General features: G+C 39.9%; 1 protein-coding gene across 4 annotated transcripts in view; it reads left to right on the top strand.

The window, feature by feature from the left end:
• The window catches only part of NUP153 (nucleoporin 153), an 81,540-nt gene that overhangs the window by 65,510 nt on the left and 1,930 nt on the right, over window positions 1-14,100 (top strand). For all 4 annotated transcript variants that reach the window (XM_045004940.1, XM_045004942.1, XM_045004941.1 and 1 more), the window contains 4 exons: window positions 1,772-1,966; window positions 2,489-3,337; window positions 8,434-8,802; window positions 11,232-11,522. In XM_045004940.1, coding sequence (XP_044860875.1) covers window positions 1,772-1,966; window positions 2,489-3,337; window positions 8,434-8,802; window positions 11,232-11,522 — 1,704 coding nt within the window. The remainder of the gene's footprint in view (window positions 1-1,771; window positions 1,967-2,488; window positions 3,338-8,433; window positions 8,803-11,231; window positions 11,523-14,100) is intronic.

The raw sequence follows: 14,100 nt of genomic DNA, 5'->3' as shown, positions 1-14,100 counted from the left end.
CTAGCCCGCCCACCTTCCTGGCCTAAGTGATGGCCACCAGAAAGGCCACTCCTCCAGAGAGCTAGAAAAAGGGAATCCCATTAAGGGTTTGGAAGTGGGGTGGGTCTGCAGACCACTAAGCCAAGACTCCAAACTGACTGTTGGCCAAGGCTTAGTTTGTAGATTTTCTGTGAGCTGTAAAAAATCTAGATTCTAGGTTGGTGGGAAATGATGGAAAACCCTTCCTAAAGGACCCCTGATGGACTTTAAGGATGAGTTGTTCTAGTAATATGTCATGTGCTATCACCTTTTTAAAGCCTTCCTGAAAAATTCTGACAACCACTCTACACAGAGTGGAATTTCTTCCAAATATATATAATAAATTCCAGAGGTTGTTGCTTTTGTGGACTTTCAGCACCATAGTGAACACCTTATTACTACAGGGACGCTTGTGTGAGCTGGCCCTTTAGATGTGGCTTGTGAGGCTTTGGGCTATTGCTGAGAAGCGTTTTGGAAATAAAAGATTTCAGTGTGATCCCCATAATGCAGAAAACTGCATGGCCTCTAGAGCCATCAAGGATGAGAATTAGGGTGGGGGGAGAGGGCAAAGAATATCTCATCATTCTATAAGATAAATTGTGGGATGAGAGTGAATATCTTCCCTATCTTCCACGGTTGAAATCAAAGGAGGGTGAATTTGAGGAGAAGAGTAGAAGGTGGGCAGGCAGTTCTTCAATGTGACTGCTTCGAAGACCCAATTCATCGGGATAAATTTGCTGGGATTAAACTGGTGTTCAGGGGGACCCTTTATATACCTGCTGGATTTGGATTTGTGCTTCAATCTGAGTATTTGTTATGGAAGTCAGACTGCCTGCTACGGAAGCAGCATCCACTGACACACTCTGTTGGGGGATGACAATGGGTCTAGGTTGCAGGGCAGGCAGAAGGAGCCAGCTACAAATGAGAGCAAGCCAGTGTTCAGATAATATGGTGCCTTCCATGTCTCTTCAAAGAAGCCTCTGTTGCTGTTGAAGCCAGTTGGTTTGGGTGATTTAGCATAGCATTGGGAGTCTGGAGCTCATGAGATCTAGCTCTTTTATCACTGACAGGGGTATGTGGTTTTAGACAAGTCTCTTCTTTCTGCCTTTTCACCAGCCTTTCCTCTTCTCCTCTAGCCTTTTACAGTTTTGGTGGGTGGGGAGTAGCTTTAGCAACCAGCAAAGAGGAAGGAGGAGGAGGGGAGGAGCCACTGCTGCTGCAGGAGTGTTTAGTCCTCTGTTCAGGCTTGCGGGGCAGAGAGGAAGGAGGAAGAGATCTGGTTGGAATTTGCTGATGAGTCTGCCTGGTAAATAACTCCTTACCTCATGGCATTTTACAAGTTGGGGCAGAATTAATTCCAAATCTGGTAATTACCTTCTGTCCACCTAAATTTCTCCTGCAGTTTCAGTTCGATACAGTCTCCTTCACTTTATATCTTAAATAGCTGAGGTATGTTGCTGTAGCCTATGAACTGCATTAGCTGTTTAAACCTAGCGTTGGCTGCATTTTAGGGTGCTTCCAGTAATCCCTCTGTGTCGTCTGTATATTACTTTTAAGTTTGTAAAGCTCTTCAAGATTTTTCAGAGATACTAAATTATATTTAAGATAATATGCAGGTTTTGTTTCTGCCGCTTGTGCTTGATCAGTTTATGCATCTTGAAAGTGTAGCTGAAACTTAAGAGCTTCATAAAATGGTCATATTTATTTATTTTATATTTGAAATAGACTTTTAACACTTCCCTTTGTTTCCTAGGGGGTTCAGTGCCTGTGACTAGTAGCAGCACATCCTCTTTCTCTGCTCCTTCTGGAGGATTTCTGGGATTAGACAAATTCAAGAAACCTGAGGGAAGCTGGGACTGTGAAACATGCTTGGTACAAAACAAAGCAGAGGCCACAAAGTGCATAGCTTGTGAGAATGCAAAACCAGGCACCAAACCTGAGCTCAAAGGTAATGCTTCATGACGGAAATAATAATTGCACTCTTTCCATTGTTTTCTATCTGTTGTAGTGGAAGATTGGTGTGAATTGCCGCATTTTTCCAGAGTGTGTGTGTTATATATCAGGGGGGAAAAAAAAAAACTTTCACAAATGACTTGTTAGGGCTCAGCATTGTCTTTGTGTGTATGTATGGGGGAAAATATCTCTTGTTGGGGGGGAAATAATGTTCTTGTTCGTAAAGTATTCCATATCACCAAATCTGTTAACTTTTTATATACACGTCAAACTTCGGTTTAGAGTGAGTCGTAAGTACAGTTCTTTGATCCTAGTTGCGGATACAGCGCCACTCATTTGAGAGGGTCTGTATGCTAAAGTAACTGACAATCTATAAACAAAAGGCATTTCTAGTAAAAGTGTTTTGGATATAATTGGCTCAGGAAAGGATCAGGACCAGAATAGCAATGTTGTTGCAGAGCAGGACTTAAGTGCATGTGTCTGTATTACAAATGTAGTCTATTATTTCTTTCTGCAGGTTTTGGTACTGCTGCTGTGTCCTCAGATGCTGCTGCACCATCATTTAAATTTGGTATTCAGTCATCATCCTCTGAGTCATCTCAGACATTAGGAAGCACAGAAAGTTTTAAATTTGGAGAACAAGGGGGTTTGAAGTTTGGTATTACATCAGAGTTGGGATCTGTAACAAACAACATGACTGGGGGCTTCAGTTTCTCTAAAACTTCAGGGGACTTCAAATTTGGAGTCTCTTCCTCAGACTCTAAATCAGAGGAGAGTAAAAAAGACAGTAAGAATAGCAGTTTTAACTTTGGACTTCCCTCTGGTACAAGCAATCCATCTACTTCAGCATTTCAGTTTGGGACATCCAATCTTGGACAGCAGGAAAAGAAAGAGGAATCTGTTTTAGGGGGTTTCAGTTTTGGCACAAGTTCTACTGTCTCCATAGCTACATCAGAGAATAAAACAGGAGTGAGTGGATTCAGTTTTGGAACGGTGGCAGAAAAGGAAGTTGCAGCAACTCCTTTTTTATTTAAAAAGTCAGAGGAGAAAAAAGATGAAACTCCTTCAGCCAAGGGAGGCTTCACTTTTGGCAGCATGGAGCCCGCATCTGCCTCACAGTTTGTCTTGGGAAGGACAGAGGAGAAACAGGACTCCGTTACCTCTGCTACTTCATTAGTGTTCAGGAAGACGGTTGACAATGAGGAGCCAAAGGCGCAACCCATCTTTTCATTTGGGAAGTCTGAGCAGACCAAAGAAGAGAGCACAGCAAAACCCTCATTCAGTTTCAACTTAACAAAACCAGAAGAGAAGGAAGCTGAGCAAACAAAGCCAGCTTTTACATTTGGGACACAAACCAATACTGCAGGTAAAAGAATCTCTTGCCTTAAACTTTAGTCGTCTGGTCAAGTCCATGAAGTAACAAAATTAAGTCACTGCCAAGAAAACAAATATATTTGAGTGATTTGTCCGTGTGTTAGGTCTTTAGAAAAGCTTTTATTTACTACATGAAGATGAATTTACAATTTTGGGTCTTAGAGAATAACAGAATTGTTACAATTTCTCTATCGACTTCAGTGGAGTTGAACACCACTGATTGAAACTTTGACTAAATATTTACTGCACATAAGAACCATTTTCTAGTAGGCCTTGCCGAAATACAAAAGTTGTACCTCTCGCTTTCCATATCAGCAGTACAGTGTGGGTGCAGTTATCCCGGTGTAAAGGTGCCTTATACTGTGCAGCTTATTCCAGTATGGGATAGGGAATATGCTATACTGCTATAACTGTGTCCATACGAGAAGTTATACCAGTATAACTATATCCATAAAAAAAGATAAAATAAATCACAGCCCTAACTGAAATAGTTACACTGGTACAAAAATCTGGTACTAGTATATTGTCCCGCATTAGCCCATACATTGGTAATATCTCCACCTTTGCAGGTGAAAATGAGCTTTTTATTGATGTCACTTTCTGGCTGTTAAGTTCTAGTTGTGCCCAACTACCTGTCATGTTTTAAAACTGACTTCTTTTCTCTAGAGGATTAGCAAAGAGTTTTGTCAGTAACTCTGACTAAAAATAGTGTTTTTAATTAGTCTCTTCACAGTGTTATGTTGTTTGAAATCCTAAAACTGCATGATGTTACTAGACAAACAAGAGAATGAGGGCCCAGAGTTCTGAGATGAAATTCCACGACACACATATTTACAGTGCTATTTTAATCCCAGAGTCAGTGTCATCAAGGACTCTTGTTAGTTCTAACTGAAAAGATTGGTGACAGCCCTTTATGGCGAAAGGGGAACTTAATTCCTCAAAGTGGCCCCATCTCCATCCCCAAAGAAAGGGAGAGATGAAACAGAGGCCTAAGTAATAGAAAAATGGAGACTGAGAAATGAAAACAAGATGCCAGACAGTTAAGACTGAGAAATGGACACAGCAACAGACTTAGAGAAAGCTTAAAGCAGAGGTTCTCAAACAGAGGTTCGGGACCCCTCAGGGGGTCATGAGGTTATTACATGGGGGGGGGGGTCGCGAGCTGTCAGCCTCCACCCCAAACCCCGCTTTGCCTCCAGCATTTATAATAGTGTTAAATATATTTTTAAAAGTGTTTTTTTAATTGGAGGGGGGTCACACTCAGAAGCTTGCTATGTGAATGGGGTCACCGGTACAAAAGTTTGAGAGCCACTGGCTTAAAGCTTTGCCTTAATTCCAAAATGTGAGTAAACTTAGTTTAATGTCTTCAAACAAAATGGTTGATGAAGAAATCGGACTGAGGAGAGTTAGTCTTCTTTGCTTTTGTAGGAAATCTTGAAGGTACTTAAATATGCATATTTATATATGCACTTTTACCAGATAATTTTAAATTACTTTCCAGATAGCACAGGGGTTAATTAGTAAACTTTAACCCCCATTAGAGATAAACAGGGCACCCTTGAATTTTTGTGAAAGTGCAACTAGGGTCTGACCTTGCAGCCTTTACACAGGCAAAGAACTCACTTTAGTTGTTGAGTTTTGCCTGACTTAGGATCAGGTCCTTAGATTCACAGTGGGCTGGAGAAGAAATATCTCTAAATCAGTCTGTCCTTTTTCCCCCTCGAAGTAGGATCCATTTAGCATAGCCATAAAACTATTTGTTCTAATGTCTCTTGGAATAATTTACTACCAAGCATTTCCACTACTGATGGCACAAAAACAAACCAAAACCCTGAAGTACTTGTACATATGTAATAAGAACATAAGAAAGGCCGTACCGGGTCAGACCAAAGGTCCATCTAACCCAGTATCTGTCTACCGACAGTGGCCAATACCAGGTGCCCCTGAGGGAGTGAACCTAACAGGCAATGATCAAGTGATCTCCTGCCATCCATCTCCATCCTCTGACGAACAGAGGCTAGGGACACCATTCTTACCCATCCTGGCTAATAGCCATTTATGGACTTAGCCACCATGAATTTATCCAGTCCCCTTTTAAACATTGTTATAGTCCAAGCCTTCACAACCTCCTCAGGTAAGGAGTTCCACAAGTTGACTGTGCGCTGCGTGAAGAAGAACTTCCTTTTATTTGTTTTAAACCTGCTGCCTATTAATTTCATTTGGTGACCCCTAGTTCTTGTATTATGGGAATAAGTAAATAACTTTTCCTTATCCACTTTCTCAACATCACTCATGATTTTATATACCTCTATCATGTCCCCCCTTAGTCTTCTCTTTTCCAAACTGAAGAGTCCTAGCCTCTTTAATCTTTCCTCATATGGGACCCTCTCTAAACCCCTAATCATTTTAGTTGCTCTTTTCTGAACCTTTTCTAGTGCTAGAATATCTTTTTTGAGGTGAGGAGACCACATCTGTACACAGTATTCGAGATGTGGGCGTACCATGGATTTATATAGGGGCAATAATATATTCTCAGTCTTATTCTCTATCCCCTTCGTAATGATTCCTAACATCCTGTTTGCTTTTTTGACCGCCTCTGCACACTGCGTGGACATCTTCAGAGAACTATCCACGATAACTCCAAGATCTTTTTCCTGACTCGTTGTAGCTAAATTAGCCCCCATCATGTTGTATGTATAGTTGGGGTTATTTTTTCCAATGTGCATTACTTTACATTTATCCACATTAAATTTCATTTGCCATTTTGTTGCCCGATCACTTAGTTTTGTGAGATCTTTTTGAAGTTCTTCACAATCTGCTTTGGTCTTAACTATCTTGAGTAGTTTAGTATCATCTGCAAACTTTGCCACCTCACTGTTTACCCCTTTCTCCAGATCATTTATGAATAAATTGAATAGGATTGGTCCTAGGACTGACCCTTGGGGAACACCACTAGTTACCCCTCTCCATTCTGAGAATTTACCATTAATTCCTACCCTTTGTTCCCTGTCCTTTAACCAGTTCTCAATCCATGAAAGGACCTTTCCTTTTATCCCATGACAGCTTAATTTACGTAAGAGCCTTTGGTGAGGGACCTTGTCAAAGGCTTTCTGGAAATCTAAGTACACTATGTCCACCGGATCCCCCTTGTCCACATGTTTGTTGACCCCTTCAAAGAACTCTAATAGATTAGTAAGACACGATTTCCCTTTACAGAAACCATGTTGACTATTGCTCAACAGTTTATGTTTTTCTATGTGTCTGACAATTTTATTCTTTACTATTGTTTCAACTAATTTGCCCGGTACCGACGTTAGACTTACCGGTCTGTAATTGCCGGGATCACCCCTAGAGCCCTTTTTAAATATTGGCATTACATTAGCTAACTTCCAGTCATTGGGTACCGAAGCCGATTTAAAGGACAGGTTACAAACCTTAGTTAATAGTTCCGCAACTTCACATTTGAGTTCTTTCAGAACTCTTGGGTGAATGCCATCTGGTCCCGGTGACTTGTTAATGTTGAGTTTATCAATTACTTCCAAAACCTCCTCTAGTGACACTTCAATCTGTGATAGTTCCTCAGATTTGTCACCTACAAAAGCCAGCTCAGGTTTGGGAATCTCCCCAACATCCTCAGCCGTGAAGACTGAAGCAAAGAATCCATTTAGTTTCTCCGCAATGACTTTATCATCTTTAAGCGCTCCTTTTGTATTTTCATCGTCAAGGGGCCCCACTGGTTGTTTAGCAGGCTTCCTGCTTCTGATGTACTTGAAAAACATTTTGTTGTTACCTTTGGAGTTTTTGGCTAGCCGTTCTTCAAACTCCTCTTTGGCTTTTCTTATTACACTCTTGCACTTAAGTTGGCAGTGTTTGTGCTCCTTTCTATTTGCCTCACTAGGATTTGACTTCCACTTTTTAAAGGAAGTCTTTTTATCTCTCACTGCTTCTTTTACATGGTTGTTAAGCCACGGTGGCTCTTTTTTAGTTCTTTTACTGTTTTTCTTAATTTGGGGTATACATTGAAGTTGGGCCTCTATTATGGTGTTTTTAAAAAGGGCCCACGCAACTTGCAGAGATTTCACTTTAGTCACTGTACTTTTTAACTCTTGTCTAACTAACCCCCTCATTTTTGTATAGTTCCCCCTTTTGAAATTAAAGGCCACAGTGTTGGGCAGTTGAGATGTTCTTCCCACCACAGGGATGTTGAATGCTATTGTATTATGGTCACTATTTCCAAGCGGTCCTGCTATAGTTACCTCTTGGACCAGCTCCTGCGCTCCACTCAGGATTAAATCTAGAGTCGCCTCTCCCCTTGTGGGTTCCCGTACCAGCTGCTCCATGAAGCAGACATTTAAAGTATCGAGAAATTTTATCTCTGCATTTCGTCCTGAAGTGAAATGTTCCCAGTCAATATGGGGATAATTGAAATCCCCCACTATTATTGGGTTCTTAATTTTGATAGCCTCTCTAATTTCCCTTAGCATTTCATCATCACTATTACTGTCCTGGTCAGGTGGTCGATAATAGATCCCTACTGTTATATTTTTACTAGAGCATGAAATTTCTATCCATAGAGACTCTATGGAACCTGTGGATTCGCTTAAGATTTTTACTTCATTTGAATCTACACTTTCTTTAACATATAGTGCCACTCCTCCCCCTGCACGGCCTGTTCTGTCCTTCCGATATATTTTGTACCCCGGAATGATTGTGTCCCATTGATTGCTTTCAGTCCACCAGGTTTCTGTGATGCCTATTATATCTATATCCTCCTTTATCTAATGCTAGTACATATTTCCTTAGCGAACACCCCTACTCTTGCCAGCCGCAAGTAGAGCCAAGACAGGAGTGCCTTTCCTCTGCCTTGAAGTCGTCTTCTTAAACCCCCCCCCCATTGTGTTTTTCCTGGGAAAGAGACCAATTTATGCATTTCACCTTGGTTTTACATAGGTGAGATAGAAGCTGTGATACTTAGGTGTCATCCAGTGTTGTTGTTGGTATACAGTGCTTGAAACAAAAATATGTTGTGCCTTCAGCGCCTCATTTGCTATTTCTAAAGTAGTTCATAATTGCTTTCCTTCTTTTCAGATCAAGGGGCAGCAAAGCCAGCCTTTGGTTTCTTGAGCTCTGGTTCCTCCAGCACAGCCATACCAAGCACTTCAGCTAACAGCAGTAGTGTGTTTGGCAGCTCCTCCTCTGCCTCAAATCCTCCACCAGTTGCCGCTGCCTTTTTGTTTGGACAGGCCAGCAACACTGTGAGCAGCTCTGCATTTGGCAATGCCTCCGAATCCAATGCCCCTCAGTCATTTGGGTTCTCTCAAGAAAACAAACCAGCAACCACCTCCTCCAGCACAGGTGCAGCTGTTGGTTCATTTCTCTTTGGGTCAGGAACAGGCAGTAACAATACTGCAACCCCTGGTTTCAACTTTGGGGCCACAACCACATCAAGTTCTACAGGTATATATACAATGTAGTGCTGGTAATGTCACAGTTGTGGGTAGATGTAGGACCAACACAATTTTATTTCCATCAGCATTTTACTGTGGAGAATACATGGGCTGTGTACAGGACTATTCATTATTCTTTGTACGACAAAGGAGTCAAACAATCATTAGTGGGGCTATCTTGTTATGAAAAAAAATGCCTAGCTCTTAGTACTTTTCATCAGCACATCTCAAGGAAGGACTTTGTCACAGAAATCTTTAGGAAAAGTCATAAGGCGTTCCTATTGGAAAAAGGCAGAAGTATTAGAAACAAAGTGTCCCAGGCATTGTTTTATACATCACATAACCTCCCTGTTTGGTTTCCAGTTCATATAACTAGAGTTCTGCTTCCACTATGGAAACCATAGAGAAATTTGATTGAAGTTATGGAATATTGCTGTACCAGAACCAGTTTTTGAAAATCCAGCCTAACATCCCAATTTTTAAAAATGTGAAGAGATTTTAAAAAATAAAAAAAGAGGGGGGGGACCTCTTGGAAAAGTTAAAGCTCTCACTAGATGTTGGCTGGTCTGGGTCCATTTGTTGCCACAATATTGTTGCTGTCATAGTTCTGTTGCTAAGCCCTTGGTTCTCAATTCGCCGCCTCTGCAGCTCAAATCAACTTGACAGCACTCAGGTTTCTCAGTGAAAATGGTTCATTTTTTAGCTTTCCACTCAACCTTCCACATGTGAAAATCCTCAAATGTCATTAGTATTTTTAAGCATAGAATTCTTGATGACTTTACCTTAATGCAGCCATCTTCATTAGTGCAGCGTTTAAGCACAACACTCAGGCGTTTGCTGCTGCTACTATGACTGGTTCATTTAAGTTCAGATTTGTTTCTTCCAAGTTAATGAGTTAAGAACAGTGATCCTGTTTATCTTCCATTGATTCAAACAAATTAAAGATCAGAGTCTAAAATCCTAAAATGTGTCATCTAATTTGGCATGAGTTTAACTTAAACTCAAAGATACAGTGCAAGGCTCAAACCACCCAGTGATTTAAGTAAAATTTATTTTGTTGTTCTTTCTATTAAGAAGCAGAATTTAAATTTGGTTGTCTCCAACCCTCATAACCCCAGAAGTTACGTTCAGGAACTCTTTGTGCAAGAAGCAGCATTCAGAGTGTGGACCTGGAATTGCCATATGAAGAATTCCACATTTTTTAAGAACAAATAATATCCTAACTCTGAATTAGAGCTTGTTTGCCAGCAAACCAGCGTGTCACTTTGAATAAATTGCACTGAATCTGAGACAGAAATGACATGATATGAATTTACTATTATTTCTAATGCAGAAATCCAAAATTGTATGTGCAGTTAAATCTGTTTTCCTTCATTCTAAGTTATAGTGCAGTAGACCGTGCTCTTTTTCTCGGTTGTGTAAGTGCTGCCTGAAATGTGGTTAGACGAAATGAAAAGTCATTGAAATAGTGACACTTTCTACTTGGCAGATGTGTTCCCTGTGCGTTCAGTTGTTACTGGATGTCAGTTATATGTTTCTCTACTGCATTTTATTTCTGTTAGCGCAGCACAGCAAAGGCAGCTAGGAAAGCGAGCTAGGTAGGGTTCTATTTCTCCTATGCATCATCAGTAGAATTGTTTTACTGAATTCTAATCTTATGCACAATTTGAAGAAAGTGAGATTGTCATTGGGGGCCTAATTTGGCCTGCAGGACTTACATTACTGGTGAGTCAGTTGTGACTGCAAGCAGGAAGGAACCCAGCTTAACTCAGATCTCAGGTTGAGTTTGTGGGCTCACAGTTATTGGAAGAACCTCAAACCTTATTGAGCACATTCGACATGGAATCATTAAGACAATAAACATGGGCACCCTCACCCCGCCACTTCTACACAGGAGTAGAACCACACTTTAAATGTCTGACAGAAAAGTTACTAAAACTGAATAAATATAAATAAAAGTTTGCAAACTGCCCTCTTTGTTATTGGCTTGATGTGACACAAACAACTCTTAACAACTATATGAATACAAATTCACCATTAGTGTGTACCTGCTATTAGATCAGATAATTGTGGTGTTTCTGTTGAACAATTTACTTCATATAGTGACCATTTCATGTTAAGTATGAAATGCAATGTACAGGTATTTAGGCCAGGAGTAAAATTCTCTTTTTAAAAACCTGACAGTAACCCTTCATGCAGAGGAATTGTGCTGTTGTACCAATTGTGCTTTTTTCGGTGCTTGAATTGCTACTTTCAGTTTTATGTACTCCAGTTGTTGTAGGGGTTATTTCAGCCACTTCAGATTTCTTTTGGGCTTAAATGTAGCATTTGGTTGTTAATCCTGAAAGACGATGCTTTAAAAATGAAAGCCTAGTTTTGTCCTTGCAAAAAACCAGAATGCAATACTAAACTTTCTGGTCTGCTTCCTTGCTTTTCTAGGTTCTTCCTCTTCATTTGTGTTTGGCTCTGGGTCTTCAGCACCTGCTGCTGGTCCCAGCCAGACACCAGCATTTGGTGCCAGCCAGACACCAACATTTGGTCAAAGTCAAGGTGCCAGCCAGCCAAATGCTCCAACTTTTGGATCATTATCATCAACTTCATTATTTTCAGCTGGCTCTCAGCCTGCACCTCCAGCCTTCGGGTCTGTGTCAAGCAGTAATCAGCCTCCTGTGTTTGGACAGCAGGCAAGCCAACAGCCTGCCTTTGGCTCCGGTACAACACCTAATTCCGGTGAGTGCAAGCCCTTCATGGCTGACATCTGTGTTGGTCTCAAGATGTAGATTGTTTCTAGGACGAATTCTCCGTAAATGTTCAGTAAGTAGTAAGGCTATGTGGGATTTCTTGCCAGCTTTTGGTAAAACGCTACAACTTTTAAGGAATAAATTAAAAATAAAACAATCTCTTCTCTCAAACATAGTGCATATTAAACACTTTATTACAGCTAGGAAATAGAATCTGATTATTATAACTTGTAATGTCCATTAACAGAATTATTCAGTAATTTGCCTCGTTCCTAGAGGTCAGATGTTACCCCCCCATCTTCATCAGAAACTTCCCCACAAAATTCATGAGTGAAATTAAGGTTGCAAGCACATCAGTGGTTTGTGTGTTTGTTCTCTTTCAATAATGTTAGTGTTAAAATTAAGAAATCTTAGAAGAACACAGTATGAAATATATGAAACTCACACCATGAGGTTGAAGGCAGTGTGACCTGAAGATGAATATAGTCTAAGCCTGGACAAGGCCCTGCGCGCGTGAGGATCCTCTTCTGTCACCGTAGTTTATTATTTATTATTGTTTTGATTCTGGTAGCTTAAGTAGTAGTTTCTCAGAATAGAATGCATATTTGTGATTAAATGGGAAAATTTCCCAGCTTCCTTGTCTTTGTGGGAGCGTTATTCATTAACTGGGGCATATGCAGTAATTCTATAGAAATTATAAATATCATCTAGGAAAATAAGCAAATAATACAGGTCAGTAATCAGTTAGTCATAGCACAATATCAACCCTTTATTTCCATTAGTTTGAAAGACTTAGTCAGCCCTCCTTTGATCTGGTGGCATTTAGAGATCAGTCTCTTTCTGATTCCCTGGTCTGCACAAAATATGTAATGTTTATATTGTGGTAGTGCCTAACTGCAAACCAAGTGAGAGCTCCAATGCATTAAGTGTTATACAAACATATTGAATGTTGTTGAGCCATCAGGGTGGTGAATTTGTAAACTTGTTAGCACAGTATAAACTGTTTGCTTAAATATCAAAACCAGAACATTCAGCTGTAAAGGAAGATTTTATTTACAGCTAGGCTTGTAGCTGTAAGGTTACTGCTGTCACAGAAAATAGGGAAACAACAGTTTTAAAAGGGCACCGTCAAGTTTAAATGTATTTAAAAGAAAACCCACATTTCCTTACCTATATTAACGATAATACCCTTAAATTGTATGACTCATTCTTAAATCTGTTTGTTTTTTGCATTTCACTCAGTTTGGACAGTAGAAGTACAGTAGTCAGTTTCATTTTTGAGTGGATTTTGTTTGTCCTGTAATGGGCTGGGTTGTAAACATTGCAAATAAATTGTTCAGATTGAAATAGTCAGGCCCCTGTCCTGCAGTGGGTGTGGTCCTCATCGCAGTCTGGGGTCTAGGTTTGGGGTTTAATGATTAACTTGAAATCTTAACTACCTTCAGCAATTTTAAAAAAATGCCTACCTTTTGGTTCAGGCAGTACACCTACTCTTGAGTCTGCCTCCCAGTTTTAATGCTTTTGCAGTCTCATTTTGTATTTTTTTTTAACTTTTACTCTTCATTTTCATTCTTATTGTATTTTTTTTTATTTTGAACATTTTAATTTATACTTAGGCACCTAACTAAGTAGCCTAATTTTTAGAAGCTCTCCTATAGGTTTAAGAGACTGACTTTAGGGACCCACTTTTAAAAAAAAATCTTACCTGTGATTTCTAACTCAGGGCTTGTCTACATTCCCACCCCACCCCCTCTCCCATAGACAAGGCCTTAGGTTCAGTAACACTTCTTTAACAGCACCAACATTTGGGCTTAAGCTATGGGAGTGTCCTTTTAAGTTGAAATCCCAGTAGTTGTGACTTCAGTATTGAAAAATGTAAGTTGCAAAGAAATACTTGGTTAATAAAAGTGAGGTGCCTTGCCTTGCCTTACCTAGAAGAATTCTCTTCTGGAGCCTGTCTGTAACTGAGTCCTCTCACTGAAAGCCTATGTGAATATGCTGAAACTCATCCGTTTGAACCATTCTGTTGTTTGTTTGATAATAAACAATACTTGAATATAATTCTTGGTTCAGAAAACTTTACAGTATGTATTGACTTATGAATGACCAGATAAATTGTAAACCACTTCAAGTATTATGCATAAATCCAATCTGTGGGCAGCATTACCTGTGATTACAAATATATTTTAAGTATAGTTCTTCAATTTCCTTTTTGAAAGGCTTCCTAAAAATGTTCAGACCATTCAAAATATGCCACATGCCCTGCTTTTATAATTAATTATTCTTACTTCTAAAGGCACATAGTTTGAAATGCACAAATATCCAGAATAAAGAGGAATTGACTGTCACTTACCCTAAATGACTTAATAAACGCGCTGCACATATTAAAAGCTGCCGCATTCACACCTTCTATCTGAATCAGCAATGCTGAAGTAGCTGTTGGCTTGAAAGTCCCAGTCCTCCATGAAGTTGCCCCACTTAAATGAGTTAATATTTTTAGTGTAGATTTTAGGTTAGTTACAGCAATAGCTACTTTGGTATCACTGCTTTAGGGAAGCCTGTAGTCT

This window comes from Mauremys mutica, chromosome 2 (genome assembly GCF_020497125.1).
Source record: "Mauremys mutica isolate MM-2020 ecotype Southern chromosome 2, ASM2049712v1, whole genome shotgun sequence".
Taxonomy (NCBI): Eukaryota; Metazoa; Chordata; order Testudines; family Geoemydidae; genus Mauremys; species Mauremys mutica.
This window is presented reverse-complemented; position numbering and strand designations above follow the sequence as displayed.